Source organism: Ruditapes philippinarum, unplaced genomic scaffold, assembly GCF_026571515.1.
Source record: "Ruditapes philippinarum isolate M1 unplaced genomic scaffold, ASM2657151v2 ctg2881_1_1_1_1, whole genome shotgun sequence".
NCBI classification, from domain to species: domain Eukaryota; kingdom Metazoa; phylum Mollusca; class Bivalvia; order Venerida; family Veneridae; genus Ruditapes; species Ruditapes philippinarum.
In genome coordinates this window covers 37,765-57,732 of record NW_026859242.1, presented here as the reverse complement: position 1 = coordinate 57,732, position 19,968 = coordinate 37,765, and the positions used below count along the sequence as shown (strand labels likewise).

The 19,968-nt window shown below is 32.8% G+C and overlaps 1 protein-coding gene across 1 annotated transcript; it reads left to right on the top strand.

Moving 5' to 3' along the window:
• Window positions 1–4,799: 4,799 nt before the first annotated feature.
• On the top strand, window positions 4,800–17,107 carry LOC132755749 (uncharacterized). The gene is made up of 13 exons (XM_060746664.1): window positions 4,800–5,009; window positions 6,032–6,201; window positions 7,466–7,571; window positions 8,293–8,393; window positions 9,086–9,247; window positions 9,817–9,910; window positions 12,008–12,068; window positions 13,931–14,091; window positions 14,589–14,812; window positions 15,079–15,136; window positions 15,519–15,824; window positions 16,142–16,259; window positions 16,656–17,107. Exons 1-13 carry the CDS (start codon window positions 4,865–4,867, stop codon window positions 16,852–16,854), a joined length of 1,905 nt encoding a protein of 634 aa, XP_060602647.1. The 5' UTR covers window positions 4,800–4,864; the 3' UTR covers window positions 16,855–17,107.
• Window positions 17,108–19,968: the final 2,861 nt, after the last annotated feature.

Here is a 19,968-nt window from a genome sequence, read left to right as displayed (position 1 = left end):
GTAAACCAGTATGCTTATATAGTAAAATATATTTATTTTTTAAGTATTTCCTTAAATGCCTTGTATACCTGTCTCTTGATTTGATTACAGAAGTTATTTGTTAAAAAGCATCATCGGTCAGCAATTTATGACACATTAAGAGTCTTATATACATGTAGATAGCACTTCATAAAAGAACACCTACAAATGATGTTAATAAGCAAAATTCCTTGTGGCGTAATGACATCAAAATTAAGGGCCTTTGAATTTATGAGCTATACAGTTATTATTTACTAGTATTAAAAATGCTAGTGTTTTGCAAGAGTTCTTGTATTGTTTCGGAAACTGTACTTCACCCAGGCTTCACAAGAATTTAATGATAAATGAAGAAATAGGATGGGTTTGTTGTTTAAAATAACTATCATTTTGATAAATTATCCAATCAAAACTGATGATTTAAAATTATGTGCCAGATTTTATTATTTCCCTTTACTTACTTCACATGGTGATGGTACACTTTTATTTATTTTTTTTACAAATCATGTATAATGGAAATATAATTGTTTATATTACTTTTTTGTTTCTTGTGTATTGTTTTTTGTTTGCAAACAGTCAAAGAAAATAAAAGCATGTAATGTGATATTCTATTTTGAATTATTTTGACAGAAAGGAAAGAATTGTTAATCCAGCAACCTTTTCGGCCCAAAAATGATTAGGCAAACTATTCTTAATTAACTAACAATGCCCATTCTTACAGCTATATTTCTTTTATTAAAATTCCTCATGTGTGACCAGCTATATTTGTCCACAAACCGTCAAGTTTATTGAACTATTCTATCTAGGTCCTTGTATATCTACTATATATCTTGGAGGAAACATTTAAATCAGCTGCTATTATTTCACAAATAAGAATTTATTTTCATCACATTTAATACATTTTGTAGTATTGCCATGGCAACACGTCTTGTACAGACACCGCCAGATAATAGTTGTTAAACGTTTACCAATCGATAGTTGTTTGATATGTTTACTGGTAGTAGAAAAATACGGAGAGCAAATAAATGTTTTATCACTACTGTGATAACTAACAAACACTGATCTGTACTTTGTGCAGTATATATTATACAATTATTGACTATAGTGAGCCATTTAATATGATGTTATATTCACCGGCAGATGGCATATTGACCGAGGCGATAGCCGAGATCAATATGACTTTTTTGCCGGTGAATATCACATCATATTCAATGGCTCACTAGTCAATAATTGTTTTATTATATGAACAGGCTAAGAATTAAACAAAAATTACAAAAAAGTGCAACCTTATATACATGTACAAATTTTGCCTCGTTGAAGCGCGGGAAAATTGACGCACTTGTTAGGCGTGCGCACGGGAACCCTGCGCATACAAAAGTAATTCAAGTTCATACTCATCATTGCGGTGTAGCCTTTAAGTGAAATAGTAAAGTAATGATATTTTAATTAAAGAACAACACGCAACAATTTTTTTTTATTTAACAGTCTACGGTGTATGGGGTCTCAATCTATTTTTAGACGTGGAAAACCCAATTCAGCCAGTAAATATGTTGACTACAGTTTGGACCAATGAGATTGCAGCTATATTTAGATCATATAATAAACGTAAATATCACATGCGGCAGCACGTGTTATGGTATGGTCTGTGATATGAAGGCGCTCAGTTATTGCTACTGAAATCACGCCTCTTTTCTCATGAAATTTAAATCACCAAAGTCAAAACTTAGAAATAAAATCAATCTCATTGGCTCAGTAGTTTAACTTTTGTCACAGTTCATAAATACCTTACATAGCTCCGACTTGTGTATCTGAGGCCACATAAAATAAATTTATTGTTCGTGGAATGTAGCACATCTTTAATAAAATCTCTATGGTCGTCTATGTAGATACGATTATTAATTAATGCATCCTGTCTTGAAGAAGCCGGAAATTAAAATATTGTTTATTATAATTATTTAAAGTTCCTGACACCATAGTAGGCGAATTGTTGTAATTTTTACAAATACGAACATGTAATTAAATGCACATAATTGATGCATGTGTTGTTATAAACGCAAGAAATCAAAATAACAGCGAAGTTTGTATTAATCTAATCTTATAATAGCTCAGATATACATGTATGTTAAGTGTATATATGTTTTCTATGTTTATTGAGAGTTCATCCGTCCTTTAAGGCACAAAAAAGCAGCTTTCGCTGTCGAGTGTGGACCTGGACATGTCACAAAGGAGTTTATAAAGCACAAAGTTGTGATTATTTACCTCCATTCAATTTCCAGAGCCAAAAGTAGGTCACTGCACGACAGCCAATGAGAACCCTAATGTACAGTGAACTGAGAAATATCAAAAGGAGGAAGCCTTGAAAAGGGCTGTTATGCCTGATTTTTAAGCCGTCACTCTCTCTTCTAGGGGCACACGCACCCTAGTACACTTTCCTCGTCGTCCCTGCCTACACTGAAGGGCCACTCCCTCCGGCTGTAGTCAGGACATCTTCAGCGGATAGAAGGTTAACTCCCCAGTGACGAAGGGGTTGTTTACCCTATATGTACGACAATAGCGCTTGGATCTTAACCAGTCAACGTGGTCTTGGTGAAAAGTCCGACAAGCTCCAAATCTTCTGCCGATGTCCTGTGCCTTCTCTACGACGTGTACATGCCGAGGCTAAGGGAGAAGTATAATTATGTTTAGTATAGTGAATTTCCCTTTAAATAGGCAGATGATCAGAGTCGCTTTAGTAACTTCAGTTGGAACTGACTAAGCTAAGGTTACGCATTAAACATTATTTAGATATATTCCTAAGTTTGATAGTGCTTATGTAAAACCTATGATTATAGCAGAAATTCGATACCGTGTTGACTTATTACTTCTATGTTATTGAAGTACAGACACTATACGTATATCACATGTTTTGTATTATTTTTTGGGGAAAAGTTAACGTCCGCCCCTGAAAAAAATTAATTACATTAATATTTTGTTCGCAAGATGTAGCACACATGTTTTGTTGTTGTTATTTGGAGAGAAAAATAATCACAGACCGCTCCTGAAAAATTTCTGCCCGACTTCAAATTTCTTCCTGTTTCCTTCCTCTCCGTAAATGAGAGTCGTTCGCGACCCGAAAACAATTCGAGGAAAGTCTACGTGATACATTAGATTCGAGAGCTGAGGATACAAATATCACTAAATGCTATAACATCTAGCAATAATCAAACTGAGGTTACCTGATGCTTCTTAGATTAGTAAATTTACGGCCCTTTCCGTCAACCTCCGGATAGGCATCAACATAGTGGTATATAAATACGGTATACTTTTGGTGTATAGGCAATTAATCAATAACTGTGTAGAGTTGTTGACTAAGTTTAGTCCATTATATCGTGTAAAAGCCCGTCTAAAGTAAGTAAAGATATAGATCTATAAGTAAACAGTACACTATTTATGTGCGTCTAATGTTTATAGAAAACAACAAAAGGTACATAAATCATGCCGCAGGGGTCAGACTTAGCCCCGCCCTGTGGACATTTAGGCTTACATAGAGGTGTTCAAATCCTCTTATCTGAAAGCTTAGATATTTGGCATGGACAATTGTCTTGCGCAATTCTAATCAAGTTTTATAAATCATGCCAAAAATTTCTTTTGTGTGGTCACTTTTAATGCCCCCAATCTAGAGGGAAAGCATTTAGATTTGCCCTCGTTCGTGCGTGAATGCGTCCGTCCAAAATTGTTGTTGCACGTGAAGCTCTAAAAGTACCTGAGTTAGAGTCGACAAACTTAACAGGAATGCCACCTGGGCTTTCGCTTATTTATTACGTTTCTCTCATTAACATATATAAGTACAAATTGTGCCTCCGCCCTATGGTGACTAAATTATAAGACTGTTATAGGAAATATCATTTAAATCGACTTTTGTGAAACTAAATATGACCTAAAGTATAAACATTTTGCATGTAGCACTGCCTAGAACAACTCCATAAATTTAAAAGAATAATGACTTCTGCATTGAAAGACTGTATAGGCAACTATCAATATAAGTCGATTTCATCGAGTATCAAGAAGTTATTAAAAGGCAGTTGGTCAATGGGCACATTTTCCATATTGTATTTTTGACATTGATAAAAGCAATAGAAATGTATTATTTGTATATATTGTTACAAAATATTCCTTGAAATAAAATTGCGCAAAGAGCTCCAGGAGATTTTGTATTTACGAGGATATTCTGTTTAGAACAGTTTATCTTCTATTATGTATAGATTCATATATCTCACACTAACCAACAAGGTTCATGTATATAATTCTTCCGTGGTGTGTTGTCTTGTATATGAAACTAAATACAATCAACATGGTTAGTTATAGTATTACATGCTTTCCATTATGAACAAATTAAATTCACATGTAATGCTGTCTTTTACTGATTATAACGATAATGAATTGTAAAATTAGGCCATTGGTGTTTGAATGAGCAGTAGTAAAATATAACCGACGAGTGTTGAATTTAACATCATGTTTGAAATATTTATTTATTTATTTATTTCTAACTTTTAATAATTTTACTTTTTAGTAAATGTGATATTATCGAACCATTACATTCTAAACTGGATTAATCTATTTCTTGTGTGAAATCGGATAGTCTATATAAAATATATTTTGTACACAGTATTTCGCATCCAGTTTGGCAAAAACTGCGGACACCATCTATTTGTCTAATTTAAACAAACATTTATTCAATTCAGTTTATTTACCGCATTAATGACTTTTTTCCGTCACGGAACATTGAATTTCAGACGCAGACGGTAAATTGTAAAGTAGGGTATTGATTTCGTATTCTACATACGGCTATAGTTTATTGAAGAATGTAAACATGTGTACTGAGGTAAAGCATTTAGAACTAGCTGTTAAAGAAGTATTTTTCAAAATAAAAGATAAAGGCAAGGATAAAAGCATTCTAAATGGCGTTTCTTTTAGCGTTAAAAATGGAGAAATACTCGCCATTCTTGGCCCAACAGGTTGGTCTATTTATCTTCTATGTGTGTTATTATATTAATAAGTTAATACTGCTTATCTTGTACATGTATTATAGTATTAGATCTACCTTTTGTAGGAACAGCAAAAGAGAATACATGGCTGTATAATGTTTTAGTAAATGACACTGTATACATGTTAATAAACTTAAAGTTTGTTGTTTTTATTGTACATATATTGTGAATTACGCCAGTCAATTTTTTTGTGAACGTGTATGTATATAAATAATATTACATTCGTCGTGACAATTAGAGAATACACATCATGCACATGGTACATGTATATAGTTTTAGTTTAATGATATAGAATACGTGTTAATAAGCCTAAATTTGTTGTTGTTACTGTGAATTTAGAAATGCAACGGTACATTGCTTTCCCCCCCCCCCCCCCGTATAAATACATACATGTATTGTGAAACACAATTATAAACGCCATGTATATATTTATCCGCTCACCTTTAAACGTTACTATGGCAACATCTTTAAAGGTATCGCATACCGTCTGCTTAATGCTTTCAGGCTATGTTCATATAAACACGTTTGCCTTTTTACGCAAATTTTACTGTTGTATTTATTGTAAAATATTTATTATGCGTGACTAAACCATCTGATATAAATGAATTGAATTTTAATTAGATACCTCAAATTCCTCAATTACCGAAATAACAAGAGTTATCATTTAATGTATTCATTCACGATGTCCAACAGGCAACAACAAATTTCAGGAGACCAACTCCTTGCTAAACACAAGTCATACTTATGTTACATGCAACAAAATGTGTGTTTCTTGACTTTTTATAATATGAAGCCAGTCTTTATATATTTCGTGCATCAAATTGGATGCAAGAACTTGATGATGGGGTATATTAATTGTTGCAGGATCCTGCATCCGGTAAATCCCTCTGTTGGTTGTATCTTACTTTTTTAATAATTTTTTGTTTGTTTGTGAAAAAATGAAAAATTACTAGTCATTATGATATATGTTTAATTAGTCTGTTCAATTATAGGGTCAGGAAAAACAACTTTGCTCAACCTAATATCCGGGCGGCAAAAGTTTACCAGCGGTAAGATTACTTTAAATGGGCAGACGCTCGACAAGAGGTTACGTAGACGCTTGGCTCTCGTACAGCAGCAAGACGTCTTCTTCTCACAGCTAACGTTGATAGAAACATTACAGGTAAAATTATGATGCATACGCTCTAGGTGACTGTACAAGTTTTCAATGCTATTTTTATGAACAATCGGTTGACAAGAAAAGGTTAAGAGTATATGATTCTTGTACTAGCTGCCGATACCTCAGGAACTTGAAATTGTATCAATATTAACGACAATATTAAAAAATAACCCAAATATAGTAAAAATATACTATATAGGGGATATATCTTGAATATTAGCGTTAATATTGATAGAATTTTAAGCTCCTGTGGCCAGTACAGACCGAATCTTCTAGCCTCGAGAGTAACTGTTTGCATCTGCGATCGATTACCCAAGAGCTAGAGAATCCCGTCTGTAACGACAACGTGTCTTTGATTCTTTTCCGTGCATATTACATATAGTCATATTTCAAAAAATAATATTTTCTTCATAATTGTAGAATGATGTCAATTCGTTCGTAAATTGCTAACGGAAATGCCGTTAAAAGCACGCAACTTGTCTGTCACAGTGGTGTGGGGTAGGGTTTGGACGGGGTGTAAGACAGGTTTTTGCTGGTGTAAACAGCAGATAAGCCTGTCTGATAAACAAGAATGATAGTTTGCCGAGTCGTAGATAATCCTCACAAAAAAAAATGATTAATATTTTCCTTTTTGACATAGAACATTTGCATTCTCTTCAAAATCCTTTAAAGGCATACATGTCAAACCTGAAATAGTTGTTCACTATCATGGGCATGTAAGTCAGGTAACCCTTTTTTACAGAAATATGATTCCTTTTTACTACTTCTTATTCATAATACATGATAAGTGGAGCATGCTGTCCGGGGACAAGTCATGTTATTGTATGCTCAAATGTCACAATGAACAGAAGTGATTACATGGTGTTTTAGGATATAAGGAAATATTTTTCAAAGATTCGTATTCCAGACAGGCCGTATCGTGTAATCCATTTTCAAATACCAAACTTTAACAAACTACCCCCCCCCCACCCCCCGAAAGTGCAAATAAAAGTTAAGTTGAATTAACATTCGTACAATTCATGTTTTCAGGTTGATATTATGCAAACTTATCAAATGATAAAAAGTCATAAAATTGTTTCTGATCGTTAAATGCAATTTGCCTACTTAGACTGCATGTTGCTAGACGATAAAAACATCTGATAAAAGTTCAAGCATCGTAAAACATTCATAGTATAATCTTTTTTAATATAAGTAGATTGTAATTTCTATGTCTGTATACCACTTATGTACATATAACATAAGATATACCCCCAAAATTGCCTTTCAGTTTACAGCAAACATCCGCATGCCGGAGAGCACATCGGCTAGCCAGAAACAAGCTGAGATAGATGAAATCGTACAGTCTCTTCGTCTAACAAAATGCCTGAACACTGGTAAATTGTATTTAATTACTTATTTGAAAAAAAGCTAGTGGTTACCTTAATTTATTTTGTGATTAAGGTTTAAAGAGAAACGATTACTTGGGCCTTTCAATTGTTCATATATAGCGAGAACCTATTTTCTTTCTTTTTTTGTAGAAGCACCAATTTGACCATTTATGCAACATAGTTTCTACTGTTATATTACAGATTTTCTACGTTTGATATTGTACAACAGTTTTTGATTTGGTTGTATTTGATTTGACTTGATCCCGGATTCAGAAATGTAGATTTCTCATGTAAATAAACAATAAAAAGTAAAACTTTAATGGCTATAATTAATAATTAGGTTTGCGGTTCACGTGTATATGGTTCAAATACAGTCACACAACTATGGTCGGCGACCCTTAACAATCAGCACATCTGACTGAACAGATTATGTAATAACATATTAATCGTTCATGCATTTTTATTTATTTTTAGCTGATAGCATGTTTTTGTTTGATGAATAAATCTTTCATTGCATGTTGTTTTAACAGTGTATATACAATGGTAAGAGTAAGCATTATGTCTTGCATAATTTACGAAATTAATGTGTATACATTTACAAATTTTGTTATAGAAAGCCACCCTGAAGTTATGAAAAAAAAATATATAGCGTAATTTGAAATGAGCTTAGCAAATGTAGATATTTCTTTATTATTGTATAATAATTGATCTGGGTTTTTTATGTTAGTGATAGGAGACATGTTCGTGAAGGGCCTCTCTGGTGGGGAGAAGAAAAGAGCTAGCATAGCTTGTGAGTTACTGACTGACCCAGATATTCTCTTATTAGATGTAAGTATGTTATAATAGTATCTATAAGGTTGAAAATGTATACAAACAATGTATAATTATGAACATCAAAATATATGCTCTGGTTTCACCATAAAGTTGATTTTAAAGCATTTTAGCAAAAGATGAGCAAGGTAAATATTGAACATGGATAGCATGGATCAGAAAACAATAACATATGACAGATGTATGACCTTTTTTGCATACATATGGTTTTAGATACCAATTAAACTGACCAGTCATGATTGTCATTTTGATAAGTCTATATATTTTTGTATTTTAGTTAAATTTAGTATAAAAGTGACATAAACCTGACTGAAAATCAATCGTTCGCACTAAGTGGAGGCCTTTAACGTTTCCGTACATGTATAATATTTTCTTCATTTGTTAAATACAGTTTTTTTTAACATTTTTAGTATTTCCAGTGTGGGCCCATTACTCTGGTGTTATAATAATACTACAGTTTAAAGTTTGACCCAGAGAACGAAACATTCCAAATATTTGTAAGGTATCATACATTTAGGAGTAGTTGAAAGGCTTTTTCATATTATTTTGTAAGGGTCGTACACATTTACTTCTATATACTGGATATCTTTAATAGGAAGCTGTAAAAGCCGACAACCTATATTTACTATACTATTTCCTTGCATCATTAAATAATGTGGTAATATCAAAATATTTTTTTTATCTTGTAGGAGCCCACGTCTGGGCTAGATTCTACAACCGCTCGTGACATAATGAACTGTATCCATGACAGTGCCAAGATACACAAAAAACTTGTAATAACCACAATTCACCAGCCAGCAAGCAAACTGTACCACATGTTTGATAGATTGGTCCTGCTCTCAGATGGATATGTATGCCTTTTCTTCTACCTCATGCATTAAAAACTTGTTTTATCTAAAATGAAAAAAAGCTCATTTGCAAGTATCAAAAATTGGGTTAATCATATGCATGTATTTTAAAGCTTTTTAACATAAATTTAAAACTTCTACTTGAAACTGAACATTATCATCTACTTTATCTAGAATGTAATACTTCACTGAATATAATATTTATTTTAATCAAATACGTGTCGCTAATTGTTGTGGTAATATATATAGATTATATAATTTTATTACCACCATCTACGCTTCAACAAAACTTTGGTCTTTGAACAATTCCAACAATTGTGTGTGACCATAAGTCATGGTAACAAACATAATATCTCTTCTCCGGAAAATTGCTTTTTTTATTTTATTTTATTTATTTATTTATTTATTTATTTATTTATTTATTTATTTATTTATTTATTTATTTATTTATTTATTTATTTATTTATTTATTTATTTAAACAAGGAAGTCCTTAGACTTCGTTTTTACACCGGTGAATACTAATAGCTTGTTTTGTATGTTGATAAAACTTTCATTGTATCTTTTTTAACAGTGTTTATACAATGGTGAAAGTAAACACGTTCTCCCGTACTTCCAACAACTTGGATATACTTGTGAATCGGGCTACAATCCAGCTGATTTTCTAAGTAAGTCAATTTTTGCGACTTATTTACAATTTATTTTGCATGCAGATTATTCACCACAAACATACATAAACGCATTTAATTTGTTTTATGTTACATAAGAGTGTATGAGTTTTGAAAATTGTACCGCTTGAAAAGAACAGGGGCATCGGGTTTTTGCTGCATTTTTTTAAAAGTACATACGTGCTAGCTCGACGTTTGCATGTTGTGTGTTTGACTTTTTCATTAAAGTTTTACAAACACCCATATAAATGACTAGACCGTTAAAAATTCATTTTATGCATGATTGAAACGTTAAAAGTGAGTCTTTTTCATAGTTAAATAAACGTTATTTATCTTGATTAAACCTAGTTTTAAGTCTTACAAAGAACTTGTTATGAAACTGTATTGTCGCACCACCTATCTTTAAGATCGTCACTGTACTGTTTATGCGTTGATATTTTGAATTTTAATTAGTAGAGACAGAATTTTGATGTTTCTTACATTCATTATTAGTTTTGCTAAAGTATTTATTCAATAAGTATATATATGTATAATGTTGAACTTCATGTAATTTATCACCTCTGGGTAAAGCAGTAAACATTTTGTACACTTTTCTGTTAATGCGAATTGTATTTTAAATACATTTGAGCCGCGTCACGACAAAACCAACATAGTGCGTTTGCGACCAGCATGGATCCAGACCAGCCTGCGCATCCGCGCAGTCTGATCAGGATCCATGTTGTTCGCTATCAGTTTCTCTACTTGTAATAGAGTTGGTAAGCGAACAGCATGGATCCTGATCAGACTGCGCGGATGCGCAGGCTGGTCTGGATCCATGCTGGTCGCAAACGCACTATGTTTGTTTTGTCGTGACGCGGCTCATATATTTGTTAAAATCTTTTTAATGCTATGTATGACATGTGTCAACATAACTCAATGTACAGTAAAAGTAATACACGTACAACAGCCGCTGTAGCTCGGCGTGAACAACGTTTCTTCATCCGTCCTTTCTCTCGGTATTGATACGTGTTTCTCGGTGGATATTTGACACTCTCTTTTCCAACTGTTAAAAGAAACACTGGACATCTGCCCAGTAGTAATGTAAAGTGAGACGTTTTGCAACCCCCCCCCCATCCTTAAGTATGTGGCTTGTAGTTTTTTGTTATCTCGACTATTCGGAGTACTAGCAGAGCTATTGTTCTCACCTAGGTGCCAGTGTCACACTTTGGTTACGTTTTTGCGTGCAAGTTGTCCAAATGTACTGAAGGGAATGTACTGAAATTTCACAAACTTTCCAGAATATAATACATGTATACTAAGATGGTCACCGTCCAAGGCCCATGACTCTGATTTGACAGAATTATGGCCATTTTTGAGCTTAGAAAATTCCACATAACCGGATCATTGTTTACATGTAACTATAAAGCACTGGCAAAAGTGGAGTATACTGTCCTACCAACAGCTCTTGTTTTATATATCATCTATCATTTACTTTAGAATACAGATGGATTATACTACTCTGTCCGTATATTACAAACATGCCGTAAAATCTTACTATGAAGAAATCTCGTTGAACATAAAACGTATGAATATCTCGAAACAATTTCTTCAATGGGAAATGTAAATGCTTCATGCACGCGTTGTTGTTGTTGTTGTTTTTTTGTGTTTGTTTTGTTGTTTTTTTGTTGGTTTAAACATATTTATTTAAGCTCGTTTGCGAAACTAGTTCTTGCAACTTATATTAATCGCTTTCGAGTCCGCTTCATGGAACCAATCAGTACTGGTGTCTTAATTGTCGTGACCCGAACAGGACTCGAACCGATGATCCACGGGTTGAGAGGCACACACCTTAACCACAAGGCCACCACTCCCCTTGTTTTTTGTTAAGTCTTACAGTAACTGGCCTAAACTTAATTATTAAATTGTTGATCAGTTAACACAATATGCATCGCAAGGCATGCAAGTAGGTCTAAGTGAAATTATTATTATTATTATTACTTAATGCATTTTAAGGAGGGAAATCGTATTATTTTTCAATCAAAAGATGATACTGTCTCTGGACATTGTATGTAGAGTTAACGCATTATTTATTGGCCAACTATATGATTGTACTTTCAGTGGACATTTTAAGTACAGAAGACGAGTCGGAGATAAACAAGTTCAGATCACACGCCAAAAGGTTTTAATGATATTAATCTGCTTTTCAAAAGAATCCAAGACAAATCATTAGAACAGTAACTTATTATTATTTTGCTGTATAAGATTGATTTGTAAAAATAAACCAATATGATTGTTCTAGAGCTAATAATATTTTCAAATGAATACACGAGAAGTATCAGATTTTATATTTAGTAAAGTTTTGTAATGACTTTGTGAAATTTAAAAAAAAATGTATCTCACATATCTATCATTTACGATATTATGTGATTATTATGTATACATTGTTCAGTACAATACTGAATTCTATCGGACGAGTACACAGATGTTAAACTTGCAGGGAATAATCAGAATAATTCATCATTGAATAATGACATGTTTATATCACACCACCATTTTAGCTCGACTTCTTCGAACAAAAATACTCAAGCTTTTGCTACAGTCATGTCGTCCGTTCCTGTGCCAACAACTTTAACGATCGCCGTCAGTTTTATTTCTTAGTGAATTGTCTTCATACTTGGACACAACAACATTTGAAAAAGACCTTCAAGTAGACAAAACTGAGCTTCAAGCAGATCAATGTCAAATGTTAGATTTTTGCTTGATTTTGCTATACTTGCTGTAATTGGCTGTAACATTGTTAAGGATGTGGATTGTCTTTATATTTAGATACAACAATCTTTTGGACACCGGCATTGACCTTGAATGTCAAATTATTATATTTAGCTTGATTTTCGCTATAATTCCCTATAACTTTGATAATCTCATATTTAAGCACAACTACATCAAATCATTTTCTTAAACAAGATCAAAATTAGTATGACCTTGACTCGTCAATGACCTTGGCATTGAAGGTCAAATTATTATAATTTCACATTTTATTCGACAATTGGCTATGGCGTTTTAGTAATGAATGGATTTTTTTTATAATTCGGCACAGCAATCCTTAGGACAAGACATTAAAGAAGATTTAATTGGATTTGCCCTTGATAATAATTTGTGTCATAACTTTGTTATTTTTAATAGATTTGATAAATACTTGACCAAGAGAAACATTATGACAAATTCCGTATGTTAAATCATATTATTACAATCTTGATCTTTATATGACCTTGACCGTCAATGTCAAAAATAGTTTGTCCCAAGAAAATAATGTTTTGTAGGAGTATTCTTCCATACAATATTCTTCCACCGATAACGTGAATAAGATAATGTCGAGCTAGGCGATAGCTAATGTTTGAAATTTTGACTTGAGTAATAAAAAATTTGGTATGAATATTACGAGGCTAGATTGAGTACGATATGCATTTGATATAGATATGTTGAACTCTGAATAGGAAAACGTGGCTACATGGGGTGTGATATGCATTTGATATGGGTTATTTTGGACTATAGAAATCTCAATTCATGTCTTCTATTGGGATTTCACTTCGTGCAGTTACTGATTGTTCAACCGTTCATACCACATTTGTTCATCATCATGTGTTCTTTTTCTCTTGTTTTGTTGCTGTTCATTGAATACTAATACATTTGCTAAAAACATCAGTTTCACTTGTATAACTTTCAGAGTCTTTTACATTTTTTACATTTATATAGATATTAAATAATTATATCCGATGATTAAATGAGCCGCGTCACGACAAAACCAACATAGTGGGTTTGCGACCAGCATTGATCCAGACCAGCCTGCGCATCCGCGCAGTCTGATCAGGATCCATGCTGTTCGCTTACCAACCCTATAACAAGTAGAGAAACTGATAGCGAACAACATGGATCCTGATCAGACTGCGCGGATGCGCAGGCTGGTCTGGATCCATGCTGGTCGCAAATCCATTATGTTGGTTTTATCCTGACGCGGCTCAAATGTTAATCTCTTCATTCCAGTCATACCATTGAAGCATCAAGCAACAACGATATAACTTCTAATAACAGACAGGGCAATTGGAAAGACAAAAAAGATGAATTGAAGATATCCGACTCTGATACTGACAGTCTTCTAGAAGAAACTCGTGTTAGCATTGATCTTCAGCCAGAAAAAACGCATGGTATAGTATATTGTCAGTCACGTGTTCGTTCAAAACGTGTTTATTACTTCCTGACAAACATTTTATTGAACGAATTCTAAATACGGGAATTTCATTAACATCATCTCCACCTTTTATTTTTATTTCTAATAGCCGATCAACGACAAATATTCAGTTTGAAATGCGTTTTTGGCAAAGTATTAAATATTTTATTATCCCTACGCGTTTGTAGTAAAATCAGAAAGATATTTTACATTTAAATAGTACGGTTGTTTACACGTATTAACTGTTTTACACATATTTTACTATTTACTCAAATTTACTGCAATACATGTACTAGTATAATTACATTCACGTTTTTCTACTTTTGTCAGTTTATGAGGTTTAACTTTTCCGGTTTACTTTAATTTTGGCAATCGGCATATGTTTAAATTTGATCTGTTGATTATCACCAGGATGAGGCGATTAAATGTCTTTACAGAATAAGTATAAAATTAAGAATTAATATTTTTCATAAGGTTCCGGAGACAAATACCTTATTTTAGGTAGGCATGAAGATCGTTGGACCACAGGCTGGTTTACCCAGTACAAAGCTCTGGCCGGTAGAGGTTTGAAACAGTCGATTGGCGTGTTGAAACAAGGCTATACTCTAACACAAGCTGCTATTGTGACCGTCCTTTGCTCACTCGTCTATTTCCGAATTGGCGTCAGTTACGAAACGTCAAGAGACGTCTTTGGTCTGGTAATTTAACAAGTTTGTCAAGTTATTGTAATATAATAATGCTGTTGTTGATGACATTGTTGGTTTTTGATTTTATGAATTTAGAAAATGTCCTTTCATTATATGTAAGGTGTTCTTGTTATCTATAAGATTGACAATTTACTCGTCATTTTAATTGCTGTCAATTTAGTCACAGAATCATAAATCTTTAAGAGACCATTCTTTGAAAAATAACAAACACTAGATTTTTCTAGCTGTGTAATCAATTCATTTCTCTTCATTTTCAGATGTTCTTCTATGTTGGTTACTGGACATTTATACCTGCCATGACTGTAATAAGCAGCTGTAAGTAAAGTATATTGATGTACATGTATTTGTTAGCACACTAACATAATGTTGTATATGTATATTTTATTTAAGAAATCGGATACCTGTATATACGTATTTTGTCGGTCTAGTAAAATATAGCCTAATAAATTCTTCAATAATTGATTTGGTATACTGTACGTTGTTGTTAAAATGCAGGAAAGGACTAATAGTTTGATTGAATTTAAAATATTCGATATCAAATAATTTTAATAATTTATCTTTCAAGAACCAAGAAATAATATACATGTAAATGACAGAGAAAACATTTTTGTAAAAAATGACTTATTGGTTTACTGATGTCTGTTTATTTTCCATACAACATATTTTCCATACAACATAACTTATTTTTGGTTTATAGATCCTGCAGAACGTCCCGTGATAATAAAAGAACGAGCGTCCGGTGCGTACCGGTTAAGTGCCTACTTCTGCTCTACCATGACAAGTGTGTTACCAGATCTTTTTATCCAACCAGTTGTTATGTTTGTGTTATTCTTTTGGATCGGAGGTTTTGGTGGTCCAGCTGAATTGTTTCCTGCTTTAATCATAAACCTTTTACAAGCGTTTGCTTGTTTTGGACTTGGTCAATTTCTGTCGGTACTGTGCAAGGATCTCCGGATGGCTATAACAACATTGTTTAGCTACCTGATTTCGTCTTACTTATTAGGTATGTCACATTTAAGATTTTACAATACCTTTATTTTTGATGATATCTTTTAAGAAAAGGTTAATATTTTAATAAATATTCCCGCCTTTAACATATCATTTATTGTAACGAATTACTGCTTAAAAGTCCAGTGGAACTTTTAAGAGAATATTTTAGTTTATTTGTAACGATTATCCCAGACTTTTTCTTGACATTTAAGTAACAAATCTGATTCATGACGCAAGCTCGTGGTAATTACATGGTATATAAAACATATTAATTATCAAACATTTGTATAATTATGTTCGTCATTTTAAAATGCTGTTTAAATTTTACAGGTGGATTTTTCTCCCGAAATGTTCCTATATGGATGGAATGGATCAAATATGTATCCCTGTTCTACTATCCTTATGCATATACAATAACACTGATAGTATCTGGTATAGATGACATTCCGTGAGTATACAGCATATATAAGTATATAAATTACAAACAAAAGTAATAAAGTTATTGTTAAAGTGTCAAACATAAATTGCAAGTTTTATTTCGATTTTGATTGAAACATGGCGCATTTTTGTACCACTCTCGAAAATGCTTCACGCCAGTATGTCATATGATAAATCAAACTGCTTCTACCAGACAGAAGACACTATCTATGGATTTAGATGCATTTACCTTATAACCATTGGGTCACCTCTACCCAGTGAAAGTAATTTGACGTTAAATACAGAGAAATATTTTCACAGAAATTGCCTAAAATGTAAAATCGCTGCAAAAAACAACATACCCTTAGTTTGCAATGATTACAAGATTAGATTAATTTATATAATTATGACTGTTATATTATTTCAGTTGCAACCAGACCAAAATAGATGAATTTCCGAAATGCAACCACAACGCGAGCTTGTTTGTTACTTCAGAAGACATTCTAGAACAATCAAACGTTTTTTTACCACCATATGTGATTTTCATAATTATTTTGTGTTATACTGCGTTAATCAGGCTAGCATCTTACTTGGTGCTTAGATTTAAGAAGGAAACACTAGTTTAACTACATGTAGCATGGCCTGATTATACATCTAGATCTCATGAATAATAATTTTATCATACAAAACAATTTATACAATAGCTCAATGTAGAAACTGCATGAGTATTCAAACGGGCATTAAAAACGGTTTATAACCATGTATGCACTATGTAAAATTAAAGTTTTGACACTCTGTACTTTTGCTTTATAAGCTTTATGTAATTTTGCTTTATAAGCTTTACTTACACGGAAATAAATGATTAACAAATAAAAGCTGGATTGTGTCACTTATAAATAAATTTTGTGGCTGATCTTGTAAATACCAATCATGAAATCCTTTCTCTGGCATGAACTGGAGTAACTCGCAATCCCCCACCGTCGGATATCCACGGTTAATCAACATGTAACATATATAACATGTAATCAATAAATTTTAATGGTTCGGTCGGAGTATCCGACGATGACAATCCCCGCGCGAAAGTGAAAAAAAACTATAGCACTTGTTAACTTGCTTGCAAGCTTGCCCAGATAACGGTGCGGTAACATAACTGTGGTCTATTGAATTCAATGTGGCTTGCTGCCGTTAACCAGAGGGTAAAGTACAAACACAAATAAAATAAGAAACTTAGGTATGGTATAGTGTTACAATTTCTGTGACGTTTATTATTTACTCGGTAACATGGTCAAAGTCTAGAAGAATGCATAATTTAAATGATTACAAAAACGTACACGTGATCGGCATGGCATTGTGACTGAAATGGGTACTGTTTTATTTTGAGGTGTGCTCTACATTGATAAGTTGTTCTTTTTTTGTTTATCTTTTTTGTTTTTGTTTTGTATTTAAATGTGTTCTCCTGTTGTGAAATACCGCATATTTCGCACGTTTATAGATTAACTAAAAATGTGATCATTTAATATTTCTAAAGATACCAATGTGACAGTACCATGGAGTGACCTTTAGCATACGGAACACGTGCATTTTTTGCGGGATCAGTTGTGTGTGTTTTATTATTATCTTTGTTGTTACCCATACCAGTTTTGACGAGATAATGCGTAGAATACCCGTAATTGTAAAAGCTACTCAATTTATATCAATATTATGAAACCACTGAATGGTTTTTGAGAACAGTTGACTTAGTACTTAGTCGTATAGTTACGACCAAGAGAAACAGTACATGCTTGAAATTAAAAAACAACAACAAGCGACGCCTAGCGAGTCCTCTGTTCTTTCTCACTGTCTCATACAAAAATATATATACATGTGAAAGATATTTTAGATTTACTATTGCAAATGTATCGAACTAAGGGTTTGCCGTTTTGACATCCGTTCGTAATGTATAGAAAATGTGTTTTTTTTATTGTATACTAGGTACACTTATTTTTTTCTTGCCATTTTCCAGTAGTTCTTAAAATAAGTGGAAAATTGAATCTTTGTAATTTTTTCATGATTCATTTTCAAATATAAAGTTATATAAGAAATACAGGACCTCTTCTGCATGGTTTCGTGGTACAGCTAGTTTGTAGTAAGATTTATTAAAGTCAAAGGAAAACCCTTATAAGGTTACTTTGCGTACCAACCTTACACGAATCCCCGACATGCGCCACTTTAAACAATGTGTTAGCTCCAAGTATGTTTTAATTTCTTTTCATTTGTAGAGAGCATAATTTTGAAATCGAGACTAAAATATATTCTTTATGTCAAGTATGGTTTAAGAGTATCGAAATAGTATTTCTCTAATAGATAAACAATATCACGTGTTATATATTAAGTCTGACTTCCTTATGGTTTCTGAAAATAAGATGCTATTCAGACTTTGGCTATGTAATTACAAGCTGCATGGGTAGATATAAGGCGATGATATTTAAAGTATTTGTACAGAAAAAAAACTGGCAAATGTTGCAAACCAATCTAGTATCGTGTTTTACAATTTCATGAAAACTTGATTATTTTGAAAGAAGAATAAAATTGCTATCGTATTTAATTAAAAAATAATAATTTTCATAAAAGAAACATCCATTTCAAGTTTCACTTTTTCAGTGAGATATACGTGGTTGATAAATTGAAATAACGGTAATGAAGTATAGGATTTCGAAGCACAAAATGAAATATCTTAGGTGTCCCTGCATTTTAATTTCATGTTGCTTTGAGCACTTGGAAAAAAAACATTACATTTTAAAAGAAATAACAAATTGGAACAAAAACAAAAAACGAGAAATAAAAACATGCCTGAATCGGGTAAAAATGCGCGTGTTTCGTATCCCACAGGTCACGCAGTATAGCAACAGAAAATATTGGAGATTTAATATATTGTTGTCCTTTTCAAATACACGATGTATGCTATGAAAATGATAATATTGTTAATGAGGTTTTCACGATATATTAAAGTTTCATGCTAAATGAACAGCTAATCGCCTGGTTTTTGTAAACGTATTGTTTCCAGGTTACAAACTTCATATACGCAAGAAAATTAAAAAGATAGCGACAAGAAATGAGCCACAAAAATAAATATCTTAGAAAATAAGAATGTTTTGAATTTTTAGCCAGATAAAGTAGTTGCTGAGTCATGATAGATACAAAATGTGAAACACAGTTGTGTCCATTGTAATTGCTGGGGTTTTTTTTGTTTTGTTTTTTTTGTTGTTGTTGTTTTTTTGTTTGTTTTTTTTTATGTTGTTTTCTTTGTAAATTTTGGCAGGGTTCGGGCGCTGGCAATGGTTAAGCGCTAGTCGATAAAAGACCGACCCCGTATCGATTAATATTTAACGGCAGATCAAATCACAACGACTTTTTGATCAAAATGAAATTCTGATTGTCGTTTTTTTCATCGAGGTCAAAAAATAATATTACACCGGAAAACAGTCAGACAATAGACAATGTTCATCCCTTGAACATATTCTAGTCAACTAGACGTGAAATTTGTACGTCATGCATGTTGTTAATCAATGGGAATGGTCCTAACCTTTCTGTCAAACCTAACAAATCTATTCTACATCCAGCTAGTTGTTCGAGCAACCAGTTCTGTGAAAATAATAACGGAGAGTACACGAGAAAACTAGAATGGCGTCTCTTCAAAATAAATCAAATAAAAACGGTACAGGCGAAAATCAAAACAAAACGCACCTAAATGCTTTTGGATG